The 18,899-nt window shown below is 41.4% G+C and overlaps 1 protein-coding gene across 4 annotated transcripts in view; it reads left to right on the top strand.

Moving 5' to 3' along the window:
* The window catches only part of BRF1 (BRF1 RNA polymerase III transcription initiation factor subunit), a 231,097-nt gene that overhangs the window by 8,070 nt on the left and 204,128 nt on the right, over window positions 1-18,899 (top strand). For all 4 annotated transcript variants that reach the window (XR_010600800.1, XR_010600799.1, XM_005285854.4 and 1 more), the window contains exon 2: window positions 13,301-13,381. Coding sequence is in view for 2 of the 4 variants with exons in the window: in XM_005285854.4 (XP_005285911.1) it covers window positions 13,301-13,381 (81 nt within the window). In the remaining 2 variants the exon portion in view is untranslated. The remainder of the gene's footprint in view (window positions 1-13,300; window positions 13,382-18,899) is intronic.

Below are 18,899 nucleotides of genomic sequence, written 5' to 3'. Positions count from 1 at the left end.
ACACGGCACTGAGTTTGGCTTATAGTAAAAACAAAACAAATTTGTTAACAAAATATACATAGGATTAAGTGAGCTCAAGTATAAGGAATGAAGATAGAAAGAGTTACAAGTAAAACAAAGCAAAATATGCTTTCTAGTGGCTGAGACTTAAGAGGCTACCATCTTTGTTCAAGGTAGATTTTCTTACCAATCTTTCTTCTTTTCAGCCATGGCTGACTTTCTCTCAGTCAAGACCTTCCCCAAAAGCACAAGGAGCTGATTTTCCCTTGTCTTCCTAGGTGAAAGGTCTTTGCCTGAGCAGGTTTCTCACCTATATTCAGTTTCCAGAGACTTCAGTTCCCCCTTAATTGAAGGAGCCATCTTTCTTGGTCTGTAGGAGTTTCCTTCCCTTGTGTCTATCTAGCAATGGATTCCAAAGATGGTTTCTGTCTTTGCTTATATCTTTCAAAGTTCAATGACTTTGTTTCAAGAGACAGGATGACCTCATGCTGTTTTTCCCTTCCTGTGGTCTTCCCGTCCACCTGTATGTAAATGGGGCTTCCATTGCTTTGATTCCACCGTGCTTAATTAACATAGAAGACAGGTAAATAGTTGTGACGTTCCCTTCTGTTTGGAGGAGACCTGTTCTTCCTTTGTATGGACACAGACCACAAAGTGTAATATTAATGAGTATCCATAATTCCTTCTATAGTCACAGAGGGGTAGCCGTGTTAGTCTGAATCTGTAAAAAGCAACAGAGGGTCCTGTGGCACCTTTGAGACTAACAGAAGTACTGGGAGCATAAGCTTTCGTGGGTAAGAACCTCACTTCTTCAGATGCAAGTCATCTGAATAAGTGAGGTTCTTACCCACGAAAGCTTATGCTCCCAGTACTTCTGTTAGTCTCAAAGGTGCCACAGGACCCTCTGTTCCTTCTATAGTGTTAATACATTGATTTTATGATATTAATGTGCTTTGAGCAGGGGGTTGGACTAGATGACCTCTTGAGGTCCCTTCCAACTCTGATATTCTATGATTCTATGATTCTATGATTAATCACCAGTGTGTCATAGGCTTTTATAAAATATCTCACTCAATAAACTTATAATACAGTAAAAATTAAGGCTCTGATCCTGCAAGTGTGTAACTTTATTCACACGAATGGTGAGTTTATAACTTTGATTGAGAAAGGTAAGTGTATTCTAAATATACCGCACCTTCTGTGAGCTGTTTGATTTACTGTCACACAACATTTTGAATAAAAAAATTGAATAAAATTTAATAAGGTATTTCTAGTTGGGTCCTGGAATGATTGGTTCTGGACCCTACTCTATTTAACATTTTATTAATGATATGGAAGAAAACATAAAACCATCGTGAGTTTGCAGATGACCAAAAATTGTTGGAGTAGTAAATAATGACGAGGACAGGTCACTGCTACAGAGCAATCTGGATTGCTTTGTAGGTTGGGCATACCCAAATAAGATCTGTGTTTTAATATGAGCAAATATAAATGTACATACATTAGGAACAAAGAATGTAGACCGTACTTATAGGATGGGGGGCTCTATCTACCACAACCCTCCAAATCTTTTTCAGAGTCATTTCTTCCCAGGATAATCAGATGAACATGAGCTCCCAGTGCCACTGTGTGGCCAAAGAGCCTAATGTGATCCTTGGATGCATAAACAGGGGAATCTCAAGTAGGAGTAGAAAAGTTATTTTATCTTTGTATTTGGCACTGGTGCAGTCACTGCTGGAATACTGTGTTCAGTTCTGGTGCCCACAATTCAAGAAAGATGTTGATAAAATGGAGAGGGTTCAGAGAAGAGTCTTACAGTGAGAGATTCAAGAAGCGATATCTATTTAGTTTAACAGAAAGAAGGTTAAGGGGTGACTTGACCAGTCAGTGAGGATCAGATATTTGATAAAGGTCTCTCGTCAGTCTTGCAGAGAGAGGTATAACAAGCTCTAATGGCTGGAAGATGAAGCTAGACAAATTCACACTGGAAATGCATACATTTTTAACAGTGGGGGTAATTGACAATTTTCCAAGGGTCATGGTGGATTCCCTATCACTGGCAATTTTTAAATCAGAACTGGATGTTTTTCTAAAAGATGTGCTTAGTTTAAATAGGAATTATTTGGGGGAATTATTTCTATGGTCTGTGTTATACAGAGGAGGTCATACTAGATGATCCCAGTGGTCCCTTCTGGCCTTGGAAGCTATGAGTTGTTCCATTGACTTCAGTAGGACTATAACGTGCAGAAGTGCCTGCAGCATCAGGAACTAAAATTGTTTTTAATTAAAAATTTAGTGACATAATCAAAATGAAACTGATTTAGTGTTAAACAATGTGAAGTTATTTAGACTCTCAGTAGATTAACAAAGTTGTGAACTTTTTATGCATTCCCCCCCCCCCCCCCCCCCCCCCCCCCCCCAAAAATTGGAGCCTTGAAAGTAGGTTCCTAAACTCATAAATAGGTATTTAGGTGGCTTAGGAACACAAGTCCCCTGCAAAACCTGATTGAAGAAATATAGCCTGGTCAAAGCATTTCAGCTTTCTTGACTTGTGAAAGTTCAATATATTGGAAGGTGAGGTTGGTTGCAAGTGTAGTTTTGACTATTTGTTTATAAATATTTTGTTTTTGAATTTGGAGTGTTCACACAGTAAATATCAACAAAGAGTCCTGTGGCACCTTATAGACTAACAGACGTATTGGAACATAAGCTTTTGTGGGTGAATACCCACTTCGTCAGATGCATGTAACAGTAAATACGTTAATTATGCCTTGGACTTTGTCTTTTATTTTGGGATAGAAAATCATTTTAAGTGTGAAACTTCTTAGTAGAAGTAGTCTGTGTGTAAAATCTGAAATTCTAACTAGAAAACTAATTAAAGAAATACATAAAAAATCCATGTTAGCAATTTAAGACTAGAAAATGGGGGGGAAAGTAAAGAACTAGCAATATGCAAATTAATAAATCTGCTTTAAATTATCAAGCAGTTTTATTTAAATTATTTTTATCTTAAAAAAAATCACGATTTTTATCCACCATGATAAGTAGGCAAAATGCAGAAGTACATTGCTCGCTATTGAGACAATTATGATAATTGGCAGAATAAAATGTTTTGTATTGATATTAACTTTATTTTTGTCCAGGGCAAATTACCCCACAAATGTTGCTAAAGGTTTGTGTTGTGTTACTATGTTTATAGAAGTCAAGAATCAGTGTTATTAATTTAAGCCATTAATTGTTCACAAGTTTTCCCATCTCCCAATGCACCTCAATCCTGACCTCTCACTCTTGAGTCGATTCTACAGCTTTTTTATTTTTATTTTACCTGATGTGCAAAACGGTGTACAAGGATAGTACTACCAAAATTGCTGTTCTTTGTGATCCGGGTCCCCAGAGGTGAAAGGCTAGTACACAGACTGACACCATGTAATATTAACTTTGAGCCATAAAAGCGGTGAGGCCACAGTTAAGGTTCCAAAACAGAGGGAGATGTGGGTTAGGAGTGTACTGGATTGTAGAGTTGCAAGGTGTCCGGTTTTCAATCAGAACACCCGGTCAAAAAGGGACCCCGGCAGCCCCAGTCAGTACTGCTGACTGGGCTGTTAAAAGTCTGGTCAACAGCGCAGCGCGGGTCTGGGGCTATGGCAGGCTCCCTGCCTGCCCTAGCTCCATGTGGTTCCCAGAAGCAGCCGCCAGATCCTTGTGGACCCTAGGCGCATGGGCGGCCAGGGAGGCTCCGCACGCTGCCCCCCGCCCAAGTGTCGATTCCGCAGCTCCCATTGGCTGGGAACCATGATCAATGGGAGCTGCAGGGCACTTGTGGGCACGAGGATAGCACGCAGAGCCTCCGTGGCTGCCCATGCGCCTAGGGTCTGAAGGGACCTAGCGGCCGCTTCTTGGGAACGTATAGCACGGTAAGTGCTGCTGGGACCCTGCACCTCAACTTCCTGCCCCTGTCCTGAGCTGCCTTCTGCACCGCAACCCCCTGCCCAAGCCTGTAGTCCCCTCCCACACCCAAACTCCCTCCTGGAGCCCACACTCCCACCCCAACCCCCTGCCCCAGCTTGGAGCTTCCCTCCCTTCACCCCAGAGCCTGCACCCTCAACCGGAGTCCGCACCCCGTCCCCCACTCTGAACCCCTTGGCCCCAGTCTGGAGCCCCCTCCTGCACCCCAAACCCCTCATTTCTGGCCCCACCCAGAGCCTGCACCCCCAACTCAGAGCCCATACTCCCCTCCTGCACCCAAGTCCCCTTCCCCAGCTTGGTGAAAGTGAGTGAGGGTGGGGGAGAGCGAGCCAGGGCGGGAGGGAGGAAGGAGTGAGCGGGGGCGTGGCCTCGGGAAAGGGGTTTTTGGTTTTGTGCTATTAGAAAGTTTGCAACCCTACTGGATTGGCAGACCCTTATTGGGCAGTTTGAACAACACATGCCCATATTTTGCCTGGCTTTAGCCAGATCTGTTAGTTTTTCACTTTCCTGAGTACCAAATTCATCCAGAGATATAATGGTGGTGATAGAAGGAGAGAGCAAAGACTCTATTTATTCTTATGGTATCGAGGTATTTGTCTGGGACATAAGTAAAAAATGCAAGTTTTAGAAACTTATGAATAATTTTCCCCTTATGCTTATCTCCTGGATTCCTCAAGGTGGCAATCTTGCATCAGACTTAGTGGGTGATTCTTCCTGGCAGCGCATGTCTTCCTGTATGTCCTGTCTTTATGACAGCAACAAATGCTTGCTTGAAGTACTGCAGAGTATATTGTTGGCAGCTATGAAAATGCTGAATCCTTCACATTGTGTTAGATCCACATTGATTTTTGTATGATGATCAGACTGGAAAATTGTGGAAAGAGGGCAGTATATTTATCCCTGTGGTGGGGTGGTTTTGAAAGTGAGCTGATCTTTTTGAGGGGTCGGATGCAGCTAGAGTGGTCTAGACTGGAAAACATGTCTCTGCTGAGTTTATTCATCGTAAGCATTTTGGTAGATTACAGTGTGTGAAGATCTGTTCACTTGTCTGTAAAATTGGCCGATGGGAGAATATAAGAACAGAAGTCTTTCATTTATAGATTTTGATTAAAGATTTCTGTGCAGTCAAAACTATTAAATCCTCAGCTGTTGCAGACGTGAATTGCAATGGAACATTGACCTACACTGCTTTTGGGTTTCATGGTCTAACTTTAATGGAAAGCTCATTAATTTTTTATATTAAGTCTCCCAGTCTCGTTAGTAAAAGCCCTGGGTTATGACACACTTGATTTGGTACATTCTGTATTCTTCACAAGTTTTATTCTGTATCTGCAGAGAGAGGATATTAAAATATAGCTTTTTTCCCTAGTTTTTAGTAGAGTGTTTTCTTTCATAAACGTACAGTGCTGGCCAGGTGTTAACTATAGTGGTCTCATCAAGCAACAGCTACTCTGTAGTTAAAGCTGCAAGAAAGCCTCCATTATAACCCCCTCTTTTCACTAACTCATTAATTTTGAAAAATGAATGTTTTGGCTGAAACTGTGTAGACTGTGCGTGGTCCTTCTTTGACCACACATGGGTGGAGAGATAGGCAAGAAACACTGCTTGCTCCCACCCCCATTTTTGTCCTCCTTGGGTTGCCATGCTGAGCCACTCTCAATAGCCCCAGAATGCATAGACTGCTTGCTCCTGTTGCTCCTTGGGGAGCATGATGCTGAAAAGGTGGGAGGGAAGAATTAGAGGCAAGGCTATCTGTGGAGTAAGGGCAGGTGTCTTGGGGTATTCTGGGCCATCCCAACAGCATGTGCAAAATGTGCCTCTGATTACATGCAGGGAGTGGCCTGAGGAAAGATTTTTGCCTGCAGTACAATTCCTAAATGCTTTTGGGACGCTGCATCTCCACACACCTCCCTTTACCTAGCATTCGTAGCTAACCATCACAGACTAACCCTGAACCTGGGAAGAGAGGAAGGTTTTGATTTAATAAAGCTGAGAGTTTGAATGGTACTGGGAATATTTTAGTAGATGACTTCATAGAGTTGTGAAGTGCTCATTTCAGAAGAGATGTGTTGCACAGAGTGATGGAAGTACTCACAGGGGACTTGCCCAGGCTGCAGCCCTCTCTTGTGGAGTTCCTAAGTTCTGCAGGGCTGCATCTGCACTCCATAGATCAAGGAACATAACAGGCTCTGCTTGTAAGCCCCGAAATAGCTCTGGGTTATATTTCTGGTAAATCTTGGAAATTAAAATTTTAAAACAAACAAAGAAAAGAGTTTGTTAGTTCATTGTTAAAGCTGCATAGTTAAAAATTGAAAAGAGTCAAGAAATATAAAAATTAGAATTAAAATAGAATGTTAATTTGGCCTTGTGTAGTGGCTGCTATTTTTATGAGCTTAATATTATTGTTTGTCTTTAAGTGTATACCATAAACATACAGCATTTGCAGTATGGCTGAGTTTACTGACTTTTTGTGGAGTTTTTAACTATCCAGCTGCAACACTGCATTATTTTTGTTATTTAGTCTATGAAGATGGTTAGTGAAACTTTATGCAGTTTAGTTGATAGTAAAATTAGACTTTACATTTAAACCGTATGAGCACATAACTATTTTTCTACCTATGTTCAGAGCCAAATTCTTCATTCAGATACGTGTGGTGTTCCCATTTCAGCTCAGTAGGAGCTGGGCATATCATCACATATAAAAGAAGTGACCTTTATATACAATGTGTATATCTTGATGTGTAACACAAGATGGGGAAGCTTTAAAGGAAGAGAAAGAGGTGACATTTCTGCATAACTGGTAGTAACTGGGGAAATATAATTACCCAGAATCGACTGGAAAAGTAATCTGGCAAAACACAAAATTTCCAATAAGTTCTTGGGACAGCTTTTTGTTTCAGAAAGTGGAAGAACCAGGGGGACTGTCATTTTAGACTTGATTCTGACCAGCATGGAGGAATTGGTTGTGAAGCTGAGAGTGGGAAGGCAGTTGAGGTGACAGTGACAATGGATTCATAGATTTAATGATTCTAAGGAAAGGAAAGCGTGAGAGCAACCGAATGAGGAAAATGGACTTCAAAAAAGCAGAGTTTAACAAATTCAGAGACCTGGCAGGTAAAGTCTCATGGGAAGTAAATCTAAGGGAGAAAGAAGCTCAGGAGATCTGACAGTTTCTCAGGGAGACAATATTAACGCACAACAGCCAACTATTCCAATATAAAGGAAAGATAGGAAAAGTGGTAAGAGCAATATGGCTCCATGCATAGGCGCTGACTCCGTGAGTGCTCCGGGGCTGAAGCACCCATGGGGAAAAATTATTGGTTGCTCTGCACCCACTGGCAGCCAAGCTCCCCTCCTCCTCCTCCCCTGAGCGTGCCATGTCCCTGCTCCTCCACCTTCCTCCCAGCGCTTCCCGCCTGGCCGCTTGGTGGCGTTCGCACGCTCCGGGGAGGCGGGGAGGGCGGAGTGGGAATGTGGCGCACTCAGGGGAGGAGGTGGGGATTTGGGAAAGGAGTTGGAATAGGGGCAGGGAGGGGGAAGAGTTGGGGAAGGGGTTGGAATGGGGGCGGGGCCTCATGGAAGGGGTTGGAATGGGGGCGGGGGCGAGGGCAGAGGTGGGATCGCGCACCCAGGGGAAAGAGGGGAAGTTGGCGCCTATGGCTCCATGAAGAGCTTTTTAATTACCTGAAAATCAAAAAGGAGTCCTACAAAAAATGGAAACATTAACAAATTGCTAAGGAGTTCAGAAGAATAGCACAAGCATGTAGGGACAGAATCAGAAAGGCTTCGGGACAAAATGAGTTAGTCCTAGCAAGGGACACAAATTGTCTTTTTAAATACACTAGAAGCAAGAGAAAGGTGGAGGAAGGTGAAGGTCTTCTACTTAGTGGGGAAGGAGAGCTAATAACTGATGGCATCAGGAAGAATGAATTTTGGGGTCCTTTTTGAGTTCTTTATTGTAGGTGGTGTCCAGAGACTTGTCTGTTTGCGTCATTGACAGTCATCATAATTAAGGACTACAATAGCGCCCCCTTTGTGAGCTAGTTTGATCACTATCTGGTGTTTGGATTTCAGGGACTGTATAGCTGTCCTCTCAGTGGTAGAGCGATTGTAGTGGAAGTATTCTTTATTGAGGATTTCAGCGTCTATTTTTTAACCTCCTGAAACAATCAATGTAATCATCCAATGTGTGGTTTCATCCACTGAGGCATGTCCCGTCAGATGATTCTTTTTTCTTATGGCTGTCGGTGGGATATGGTAGTTGTGGATTGTGTCATCTTTGTTGTGAAAAATTCTTTGAGGTGGAGTCGGTGGAAGAATTTTTCTAGGTTTCTACATGTTAGTATGATACCTGGTTCTGTGATGGGACAGAAGTTTGGTTCCTTGGAAAGTACAGACCCTTCAGTTCTTGTTTGGGGTAGTCTTGATGGATTGATGATGATGTGGTGTCATGTGATAGCCATGTGGCAGGTCATGGTGTAGTTGTTTCTCCTGGAGGTGGTGGTCTATTGGTTGTAGAGTTGTTTCAATTGGTTCCGCTTTGTTGTTTTTTTTGCCAGAGGTGCATATTTTTTAGCACCACTCTAATTTTATTTTCGTGAAAACTTTCTTAGCAACAAGGAATGAGAAGGTAGAAAAAGCATAAAACGTGAGAAGCATAATTGTTTCTATGCTGTTAGTCCTAATAGGTGAAGTGTTCCACATATGTTAGTGGATAGGAAGATCATCTTTTATGTCTAAATTACAAGTTCGAATCCCAGTTGATGTTGGTAGTAACTGAAAGTCCTTATCTACCTGCTGTGCCTGTTTGGCTTATGCAAAACGGGACCATTTCCTAGTAGATGGGTTTCAATGTCAAGGGGATTATAATACTCCTTTTTTTTCTGATCTTTTGTCTGGTATATTTAGACAGTAAGATTTTGGGGGAGGGACTGTCTCTTAGTGAGTGTGTGTGTGTATGTATACACATCCTAGCACATCTTGACTGGGGCCTCTAGGTATTATCATAATACAAATAATTAATATTAGAATATTTTCCATTACACATTATTTGGTCTAAGAATAACTTATTTTATTTTCAACTCTCCTAGGCTCTAGCTGTATCTCAAAACACTTATATATGTTCTTAACTTTACTCACCTGAATTGTTCAGTTGAATTCAACAGGACTACTCACCTACTTAATTTAAGCATTAGTGTAAGTGTTTGCAGGATCAGGGCCTTAGTTTTTTGCTGTACTTTAAAAGAGAAAAATGATAGTAATATATACTGACCAGCATGAGCCAATCTTGAAATGCATGTTGGTAGTTAGACCTCTTAATACTAAATGAAATCTTTGTGCACTTCTCTAGAACAGTGGTTCTCAACCAGGGGTATGCGTACCCCTAGAGGTACGCAAAAGTCTTCCACAGGGTACATCAACTCATCTAGATATTTGCCTCGTTTTATAACAGGCTACATAAAAAGCACTAGTGAAGTCAGTACAAACTAAAATTTCATACAGACAATGACTTGTTTATACTACTCTATGTACTTACATTTCAATGTATAGTATAATATTTATATTCCGATTGATTTATTTTATAATTATATGGTAACAATGAGAAAGTAAGCAATTTTTCAGTGATAATGTGCTGTGACACTTCTGTGTTTTTATGTCTGATTTTGTAAGCAAGTAGTTTTTAAGTGAGATGAAACTTGGGGGTATACAAGACAAATCAGACTCCTGAAAGGGGTACAGTGGTCTGAAAAGGTTCAGAACCACTGCTCTAGAACACTCTGCTTTGGAAAGCCCTGTCCTTTATAGCTAATCAGTTTGTCTTAGAGCATTTAAGGATTTGGCCATTTTGTATATATGGGAATGGAGAGATGATGTATTATCTTCCACAGCAGTCTGAGATGGAGGGAACAGTGAGGTTAGACACGCACACATTGGGAGTCAGAGGCCATGATGAGTGTTTTGGTTCCTTAATGAGGATTGTGAGCTGTAACATTTAAACTGTGGAGCCTCCACATCTAGAGCCTTTGAAGTATTTGGTTGAAAGGAGCTCCTTAAAGAAGGGGCCATTGAAGTTGGTTTGTCACCATGGTGAGTGGAGAGTATTGAAAACCTGACCAGATTCAAAGGGTTGTATACCCTTGTATGGAAAATCAAGCTTAAAAGTGTTGTCCAGAAAGCTTTCATAGGAATGTGTTGTCTAACTTTTTGTCTTCTCTTTTGTGCATCTTTCCAACTAATTTAATTTAAGCATTTAAGAGTGGGCACTATCCCAGCAAGTCAGTAGCAGTGCAGCATATTTCCATGTGGCTGGAACAATCTGGGATCCAAGTTCAGTTCTTCACTTCTTGAATTTACATTATTGTGGAGGTATCGTACTCAGCCCGTGTGTGGGAGAGAATGCCTGGAATTATTTCCAGATGATATGTAAAGGAGGGAAGTATCTCACTAGCTAGAGTCTCATTGTAGAGAGGTGTTTGGCTCTAGAGAGTGTCTTGTACAGCTGTACTCATATGGAAGAGTGTAGTTCCATTATTTTGGAGGAATGGAGGGGGAGGGTTGATAGGAACATGATATCTTCTCCTTTTCTTACCCTAAAGAGAGGACTATTGGAGTCCAAAATATTCTTCAGATAATTAACTACTTAACAGCCAACATACATATTCAGTACTACAGGTTTTAGCATTTTAGACTGATTTGCTGTTAAAGTTGGTATTTTCCAAGTTTTTTTGCTTGAGGTAACTGTGATGTGTCAGTCCATATTCTTTCTGAAAATATGCTTATGATATGAATATGACATAACTCAGATATATCTTGTGCAAGGTGGCTCACGTGAGAGATAATTAGAAAGGTTATGATTTCTTGAATGCGATTATCCAATCTGTATGCCTGCATCATTTCTGTATCTGAAGTTAGGAATATTGACTATGTATCTGTATTTCAACTATGCTGCTTTGGGTGGCGCCCACTGCGAACACTTCGGGTACAACAATGGAAAAGCCAGACAGGGCTCATGGCCCATCAATGAGGACAATGGTCTGTGAAAAGCTTGGCCTTCCTGTGGATGCTCCATACTGCCACTGACTCATGGACGCTGTGATCCTACAGAGTCAGGTAGTCTTGTCACCTGATGATACTAAAACATTGCCTGTGACTTCTTGTAACTTTCCACTGTAAGGGAAGGGTGGCCAAGTTTTGTGAAACAAAAGAATTCCTGCCTTATGTAAATCCTATTTAAGGGTGGAGAGGAAAGCAAACAAGACTCCTCCTCTCCATGGCCTATCTGCCCAAGTAGAAAAACTGCAAAAGGGAAGGCTAGAGGGGAGTCCAGACTGAGACAGGAGTTAGGTCTGAAAAGGAATATAACTGGAACTCTGAACCACAGAAATTTTGCAAATTGCTTGCAACAATATCTAGGGTGAGAAATACTGTTTGTAACCAATTTCTTTAGTGAAACTAGCGTACTTTGCGTGCTTGATTTCATTTGCTTAGTAATCTGCTTTATTCTGTTTGTTACCCCTTTTACCACTTAAAATCTGTCTTTTATAGTTAATAAAATTTGGTTTGTTTATTATTAAACCCAGTTTCTGTAATTTTAACTGGGGGGGGGGGGGGCAAGAAGTGTGCACACCTCTCTCCACATTGAGGGAGGGGGCGAATTTCATAGTATATTGTTGGTTCTGCACTCCAAGGGAGGTGGACATGGGAGTGCTGGAGCAAGTCCCTTAAACTGAGTCTTCCCAGAGCTGATCTGTAGCTGGGTGTGGCCCTGCTGGTGTGTGTGTGTTAGAGGAGGCTTTAAGAGCCTGGCTCAGCAAGACAGGTTAAAGGGGGCCCATGCTGGCGGAACAGGTAGATTCAGTGGTATCTCAGCACATCAGGTGGTTTCCCAAGGGGTCCAACTTGTCACATTAACCTTATGGTTATTTTTGAAAAAATCATCTTTTGTGAAACAATCCAATTGTTCATCACTAATAGTTTAGGGGCCAGTTGTGCAACCCTTACTCTTGTGAATATTCTTGTTGATTTCAAGTAGCCTGCTCACACTAAAGCCACTCAGTGAAGCAACTGTCCCTTAGGATATGCTAGTTTAGCAAGGTAAGAGTGAATCTGAGGGCATGTCTACACTTAGCTGGGATTGACGCTGCTGCGATTGAAGCACTGGGGGTCGATTTAGCGGGTCTAGTGAAGACCCGCTAAATCAGGGGTCGGCAGCCTTTCAGAAGTGGTGTGCCGAGTCTTCATTTATTCACTCTAATTTAAGGTTTCGCATGCCAGTAATAATTTTAACATTTTTAGAAGGTCTCTTTCTATAAGTCTATAATATATAACTAAACTATTGTATGTTAAGTAAATAAGGTTTTTAAAATATTTAAGAAGCTTCATTTAAAATTAAATTAAAATGCAGAGCCCCCCCACACTGGTGGCCAGGACCCAGGCAGTTTGAGTGCCATTGAAAATCAGCTCGTGTGCCGCCTTTGGCACACGTGCCGCAGGTTGCCTACCCCTGCGCTAAATCAACCGCAGATTGCTCTCCTGTCGACTCTGGTACTCTACCGGAATGAGAAGAGTAAGGTAAGTCAATCGGAGAGCATCTCCCATCGACGCAGCGCGATGTAGACACCTCAGTAAGTTGACCTAACCTACGTCGACTCCAGCTATGTTATTCATGTAGCTGGAGTTGCATAACTTAGGTCGACCTACCCCGGTAGTGTAGACAGGGACTCCAACTCTGCTGAGATTTGTTACTTTCTAACCTTCCCTCTCATTTTTTAATACTTGATTGCTTCATCGACTCTACATTTTAGACACACAATTCTGTAACCCAATCTACAGTATGTGTGCTTGACTTGTATTGCAGCTGTTTCAATGTACAAGGTGTGTATATACTAGCCTTAACACAGAACCTTTTGCACACTGACCACATTTTCTGTTCTGTAATGTAGATGTTTAGCTATTAAAATTCAATATTTAACATTTCTCAAACAAAATATAAATGAGCAATTGTTCTGTGGTTTACTGCGAGAAAGATTTTACAATTGAGGGCTAGATTATGACTTAATGTTCTTTCTGGAATAAGGGGCGGCACATTGTTACACTAGCTAACCTTGGAGTAGCCCAGGCGAGAGATTGTGGAGAAAAACTCAGTGCAATTTATTCTATGTGCTATGCCTTTCACCCCTCAAATACCTATGTTACCACCCTTACCAGACCATAATTTTGGCCCATCATACATTGTAAAGGTATTGAATGAAAGGGATGCATTGTAAGATCTATTTTAATGCTTTAGTTGTATCTGATAATTGTTACTTTTTGTTCCCTCCCCCCCACCCCATAGGTGCCGGTAAAACACCATCATTAGGAGGAGGATTCCATGTCAATTTGGGAAAGGAATCGCGAGCACAGACTCTCCAGAATGGTACTTGCAAACTTTAGTCTTGTTGTTGTATGATTTTTAGCTCAACATAAATGTGATTCCAAAGAAGATGGATCTAGACTGTTCTCAGTGGTAGCAGATGACCGAACAAGGAGTAATGGTCTCAAGTTGCAGTGGGGGAGGTTTAGGTTGGATATTAGGAAAAACTTTTTCACTAGGAGGGTGGTGAAGCACTGGAGTGGGTTACCTAGGGAGCTGGTGGAATCTCCTTCCTTAGAAGTTTTTAAGGTCAGATTTGACAATGCCCTGGCTGGGATGATTTAATTGGGGATTGGTCCTGCTTTGAGCAGGGGGTTGGACTAGATAACCTCCTGAGGTCCCTTCCAACCCTGATATTCTATGATTGATGTTTAATATTTAGTTTTGAAAGTGACCTCAAACCCTTGCATAAGTATTTTCAGTAGAGTAGACAAGTCTGTAATTCTCCCTACTGCTGATTTTACATTGTGCTCTTGTTGGATTATTATAAATCTGCCTTATGAGATCATATAGTTGTTGGATAAATGATAATGGCACTTGACAGTATTTTAAAAGGGCTTTTTCAAGGTTGGCAGGTCCACTGTACTTTTTATTAGCAGATAGCGTACTGTACCTTTTTATCATCTTATCAATTTGCAAAGTTCTTGAAGTGCTTTATGCACATTTATTTCGAAGCATAAGTGTTCCACTGCTTTTATTTTCATACAGTTTTAAATTAAGACTTATTCAGATATACCTACAATAAAAAACTGTAATTGGGGAGGTGAGGGAGAAGAAATTAATTTCAAGCTTCCAAAGAGGGTATAAATAAGGGAAAAGGTATTCAAGCCTAAAAACACAATGTTTGCATGGTATACATTTTAATGTCGTTTGTATAACTGAAAATTACCCTTTTGAATTTTTAATTAATGAAAAGATGTTGTTACTTTTTATCCACAGATATACATTGCCATTTGTTGGCTAATTAACAGTGTTGCCTTATGTTCTTGAAGTGACAGCTGATTGATTTTTGTCACATTAAAGACTCTCAAAAGGTGATATAGGTGGGCATCCATCAATATCTTACCAATCATCCTAATTTCTTACAGCATATTTTAAAATAAATGATGTTTTTCCTGAGTAGAGGCTTTCACACATACAAGTCTAGAAAAGGAAATCTTGGTTGCCAAAATTGTGCCTGATTACAAACAAGGAGGATAACACTGATCTGCACAAATAAATAATTGTAGAGTAATTTGATATTGGGCCAGATTACGTTACCCTTATTCATGTTGAATAGTACCATACACCATGTTAGTGGGGCTAAGAGTAGAGTAAAGTGCTACTCAATGTGAGCAACAATATCAGAATTTGGCCCAAAGTTACATGATCACCTCATGAGACTTTGAAAATTCTATCAATAAGTGAAGTTTAATTACATGAAGGAATGAACCTTAACTAAAAATTAATTTTGGACAGATATTTAAGTTTAAGTGGCTGTTATGTACGACTATCTACTTCACAATATCAGAGGGGTAGCCGTGTTAGTCTGGATCTGTAAAAGCAGCAGAGAGTCCTGTGGCACCTTATAGACTAACAAATGTATTGAAGCATGAGCTTTCGTGGGTGAATACCCACTTTGTCGGATGCACCCATGAAAGCTCATGCTCCAATACGTTTGTTAGTCTATAAGGTGCCACAGGACTCTTTGCTGCTACTTCACAATATTTGTAACGCTACCTTTAGAAAAGTAAAATATTGAAAAAAATATTATTATTTGAATATACTAGCCTCCTCTTTTTCGGGAGTCCTTAAAACCTAGAAAGTACCTTCTATTTTTCAGTTACTCTCTGAGGCTGTGTGTTGTGCTGAGCAGAACTGGATGTTGCTTTCTGGAATTTGACAATGTAGCTCCTGAATTGGATGAAAGGTTTGCTTGAGAATAATGCTGAGCTGTGTGTGTTTTGGCCACTTGTGTGATGCTCCTCTTCACTATGAGTCGGGCCCTACCAAATTCACTGTCCATTTTGGTCAATGTCACAGTCATAGGATTTTAAAAATAGTAAATTTAATGATTTCAGCTATTTAAATCTGAAATTTCACGGTGTTGTAATTGTAGGGGTCCTGATCCAAAAAGGAGTTGGGGGGGGGGGGGTAACAAGGTTATTATGGCGGAGGAGTTGCGGTACTGTTACCCTTACTTCTGCGCTGCTGCTGACGCTAGCGCTGCCTTCAGAGCTGGGCCGTTGGAGAGGGACGGCTCCTGGCCGGGAGCCCAGCTCTGAAGGCAGAGCCGCCGCCAGCAGCTGCACAGAAGTAAGGATGGAATGGTATGGTATTGTCACCGTCACTTCTGTGCTGCTGCCTTCAGTCAGCAGCTGCCACTGTCCGGCCACCCAGCTCTGAAGACAGCAGCTCAGAAATAAGGGTGGCATGGTATGGTATTTTGACACCCTCCCTTCTGCGCTGCTGCTGGCAGGGCGCAGCCTTAAGAGCTGGGCGTCCAGACAACAGCTGCCGCTTCCCTGCCGCCCAGCTCTGAAGGCAGCGCAGAAGTAAGGGTGGCAATACCGTGACCCCCATAAAATAACCTTGTGTCCCCCCTTTGGGTCCGGACCCCCAATTTGAGAAACACTAGTCTCCCTGTGCAATCTGTATCGTATAGGGTAAAAGCACACAAAAGACTAGATTTCACAGGGATGGGGGAGAGGGAGAGAGACCAGATTTCGCGGTCCGTGACTTGTTTTTCATGGCCGTGAATTTGGTAGGGCCGTAACTATGGTCCTCCCAGTTTTGTGCCAAGTAATTATAGGTTTCAGAGTAGCAGCCGTGTTAGTCTGTATCCGCAAAAAGAACAGGAGTACTTGTGGCACCTTAGAGACTAATAAATTTATTTGAGCATAAGCTTTCCGAAGAAGTGGGCTGTAGCCCAAGAAAGCTTATGCTCAAATAAATTTGTTAGTCTCTAAGGTGCCACAAGTACTCCTGTTCTTTTTTCAAGTAATTATAGTTACCTAAACTTTCTTTCAAATAGTTTTACAGCAGTCAATATTTTGCTGTGAGGTTATCCATGGTCTCCTTACCTCCACTCCATCACATGTATCCTCCTTTATTCAAGAAAAAGGAATTTGGACTCAATTCTCTGTAGCAAGCTTGCATCTGCCTAGTTGCCAATATGTCTGTGAGAAACTCCTTCTCGGTGTGCACAGCAGTGTGCTTGCTAAGACACTACAAGAACAGTCTGTAGTCCACATATAGCTATCCTGGTTGGTAAGGCCCTTCTTTTTGCTTCTGCATAAGGAGGAGGTTGGCTGGTGTATTTTAAGTTTTGCAGGGTCCATAATGACAAACTGAGCTATGGGAGCAAAGTTATAAAATCTCTCCCTGTCAGCATGTGCCCTTGGTCACAATTTTATCATTGCATCTACACGTGTAATAGAGTGGCCTAATTATTTACATTACCTTGCATCTTTTAAAGGAAAGTGTGGTGAATGTTCATTGCCTAGAAAATATGAAGTCATTGGTACATAACTTTTAAAAAAAGCAGTGTTCTTGTCGTTGGGTGCTATAGTTTGTTAATTTGAAGAAGAAATATTAAATAGATGTGCAGTAATTGAGTTGTGCACTCATCCCATAAAGTTTGCATTTGTGAAGTTTATCTAGTTGCAAATAGCCTGGTGAAATAAGCTGATGTTGAGATTGCTACAGAAGCAGGAATTTTTTCTTTAATTATTTCAAATACACTTCTACCCTGATATAATGCGACCCGATATAACACGAATTCAGATATAATGCGGTAAAGCAGTGCTCCGGGGGGGTGGGGCTGCGCACTCCGGTGGATCAAAGCAAGTTTGATATAATGCGGTTTCACCTATAACGCGGTAAGATTTTTTTTTTGGCTCCCAGGGACAGCGTTATATCGAGGTAGAGGTGTACCTCCTAGGAGATGGATTTGTTCCTACACACTGGTGTTTCTCCATTCATGGATGTGTACTTCTGTTTTTAATAGTGTAAATACTCAATTTTTTCTTTCTGGTTCTGCTCTGTAAGGCTTGGTCTACACTACCCCCCCTAATTCGAACTAAGGTACGCAACTTCAGCTACGTGAATAACGTAGCTGAAGTTCGAAGTACCTTAGTTCGAATTAGTTCAAACTTACCTTGGTCCACACTCGGCAGGCAGGCTCCCCCGTCGACTCCGCGGTACTCCTCTCGGCGAGCTGGAGTACCGCAGTCGACGGCGAGCACTTCCGGGTTCGACTTATCGCGTCCAGACTAGACGCGATAAGTCGAACCCAGAAGTTCGATTTCCAGCCGTCGAACTTGCGGGTAAGTGTAGCCAAGGCCTAAGAGTGCTGCCAGGGAGAAGATGAGTCCATGGGAAGCAGAGACAGGTTGTGGAACTCAAGGAATTCTAAAGGTTGTCACCTAATGTATTCTAGAGCAGCTAGGAAGAATGACGGAGGCTGTGTGTAGTCTGAGAATTCCGGCATGACTGCTCTGGCGAAAATACTGTATGTTCTACATAATGTAGGGAAAAATCCAGCAATAGGACAGCAGCCTGCTAAAAATAGAAACTGATGCTGGGCCAAATTCATCTTTGCTGTAAATACCTGTATGTGGTAACTGATGGCTCTTCAAAGCCCCCAAATGGAAGAACAAAGGAGTGAAATATCAAACACATGCTATTTAGCAGTTCTGGGCTTTTCCTGCAATATTTTTTGATTTGTTTGTTTTTATATAGCTTCCAAACAAAGGTCTCGGCCTGAAAAGTTTAGACTCAGTTGTATGTACAGTAGACAGAGTTAACTTCCCACAGTTCCTGCTGTGATATCCCCCAAGAACTCGGAAGGTATCTCTTGAGGACTCTCCCTCCCCCTCAACTGAAATCAAGGATAGCTCAGTCGTTTGAGCATTGGCCTGCTAAACCTAGGGTTGTTAGTTCAATTCTTGTGGGGGCCATTTAGGGATTTGGGGAAAAAAAAAAAACAACAAAAAAAATGTCAGGGACAGTACTTGGTCCTGCTAGTGAAGGCAGGGGGCTGGACTCAATGACCTTCAAGGTCCCTTCCAGTTCTATGAGATAGGTATATCTCCATGTATTATTATTATTGTGCCTTAGCTGCTTGTTTTCTTGCTATTTTTAACAGTAGTTCATGGTGGTTCATATCTTCTGGCTGTTTTTGATGAACCAAAAGATACTTGTGTTTATTTACTCAGGAAGTGGCTTTAGTTATAAAATTTCAGTCCTATTTAAATTTGCTAAAATATTAATCCAATGATAGATATGATATTCATTGCCTTTGTCAATATCTGCATACCAGAACTTCATTTATAATGTACTGTACTTTGCTAATGCACTTAATACCCAGTTACACAAGATCAACAAGTAAGATATATCCTTTCTTATTGGTACTCAGGACCTCAAAAGTGGTTTTTGTTCAAATCTGACATTTATTTTCCAAATCTGCACATCTGTGAGGCGAGAATTGTATCTCAGCATTCGATTAATGGATTTTACATTAGAAGAAATGAAGCCACTT

The sequence above is a fragment of the Chrysemys picta genome, chromosome 4, assembly GCF_011386835.1.
Source record: "Chrysemys picta bellii isolate R12L10 chromosome 4, ASM1138683v2, whole genome shotgun sequence".
NCBI lineage: Eukaryota > Metazoa > Chordata > Testudines > Emydidae > Chrysemys > Chrysemys picta.
The sequence above is the reverse complement of the archived record's forward strand: the minus strand, read 5'-3'. Positions and strand labels throughout refer to the sequence as shown.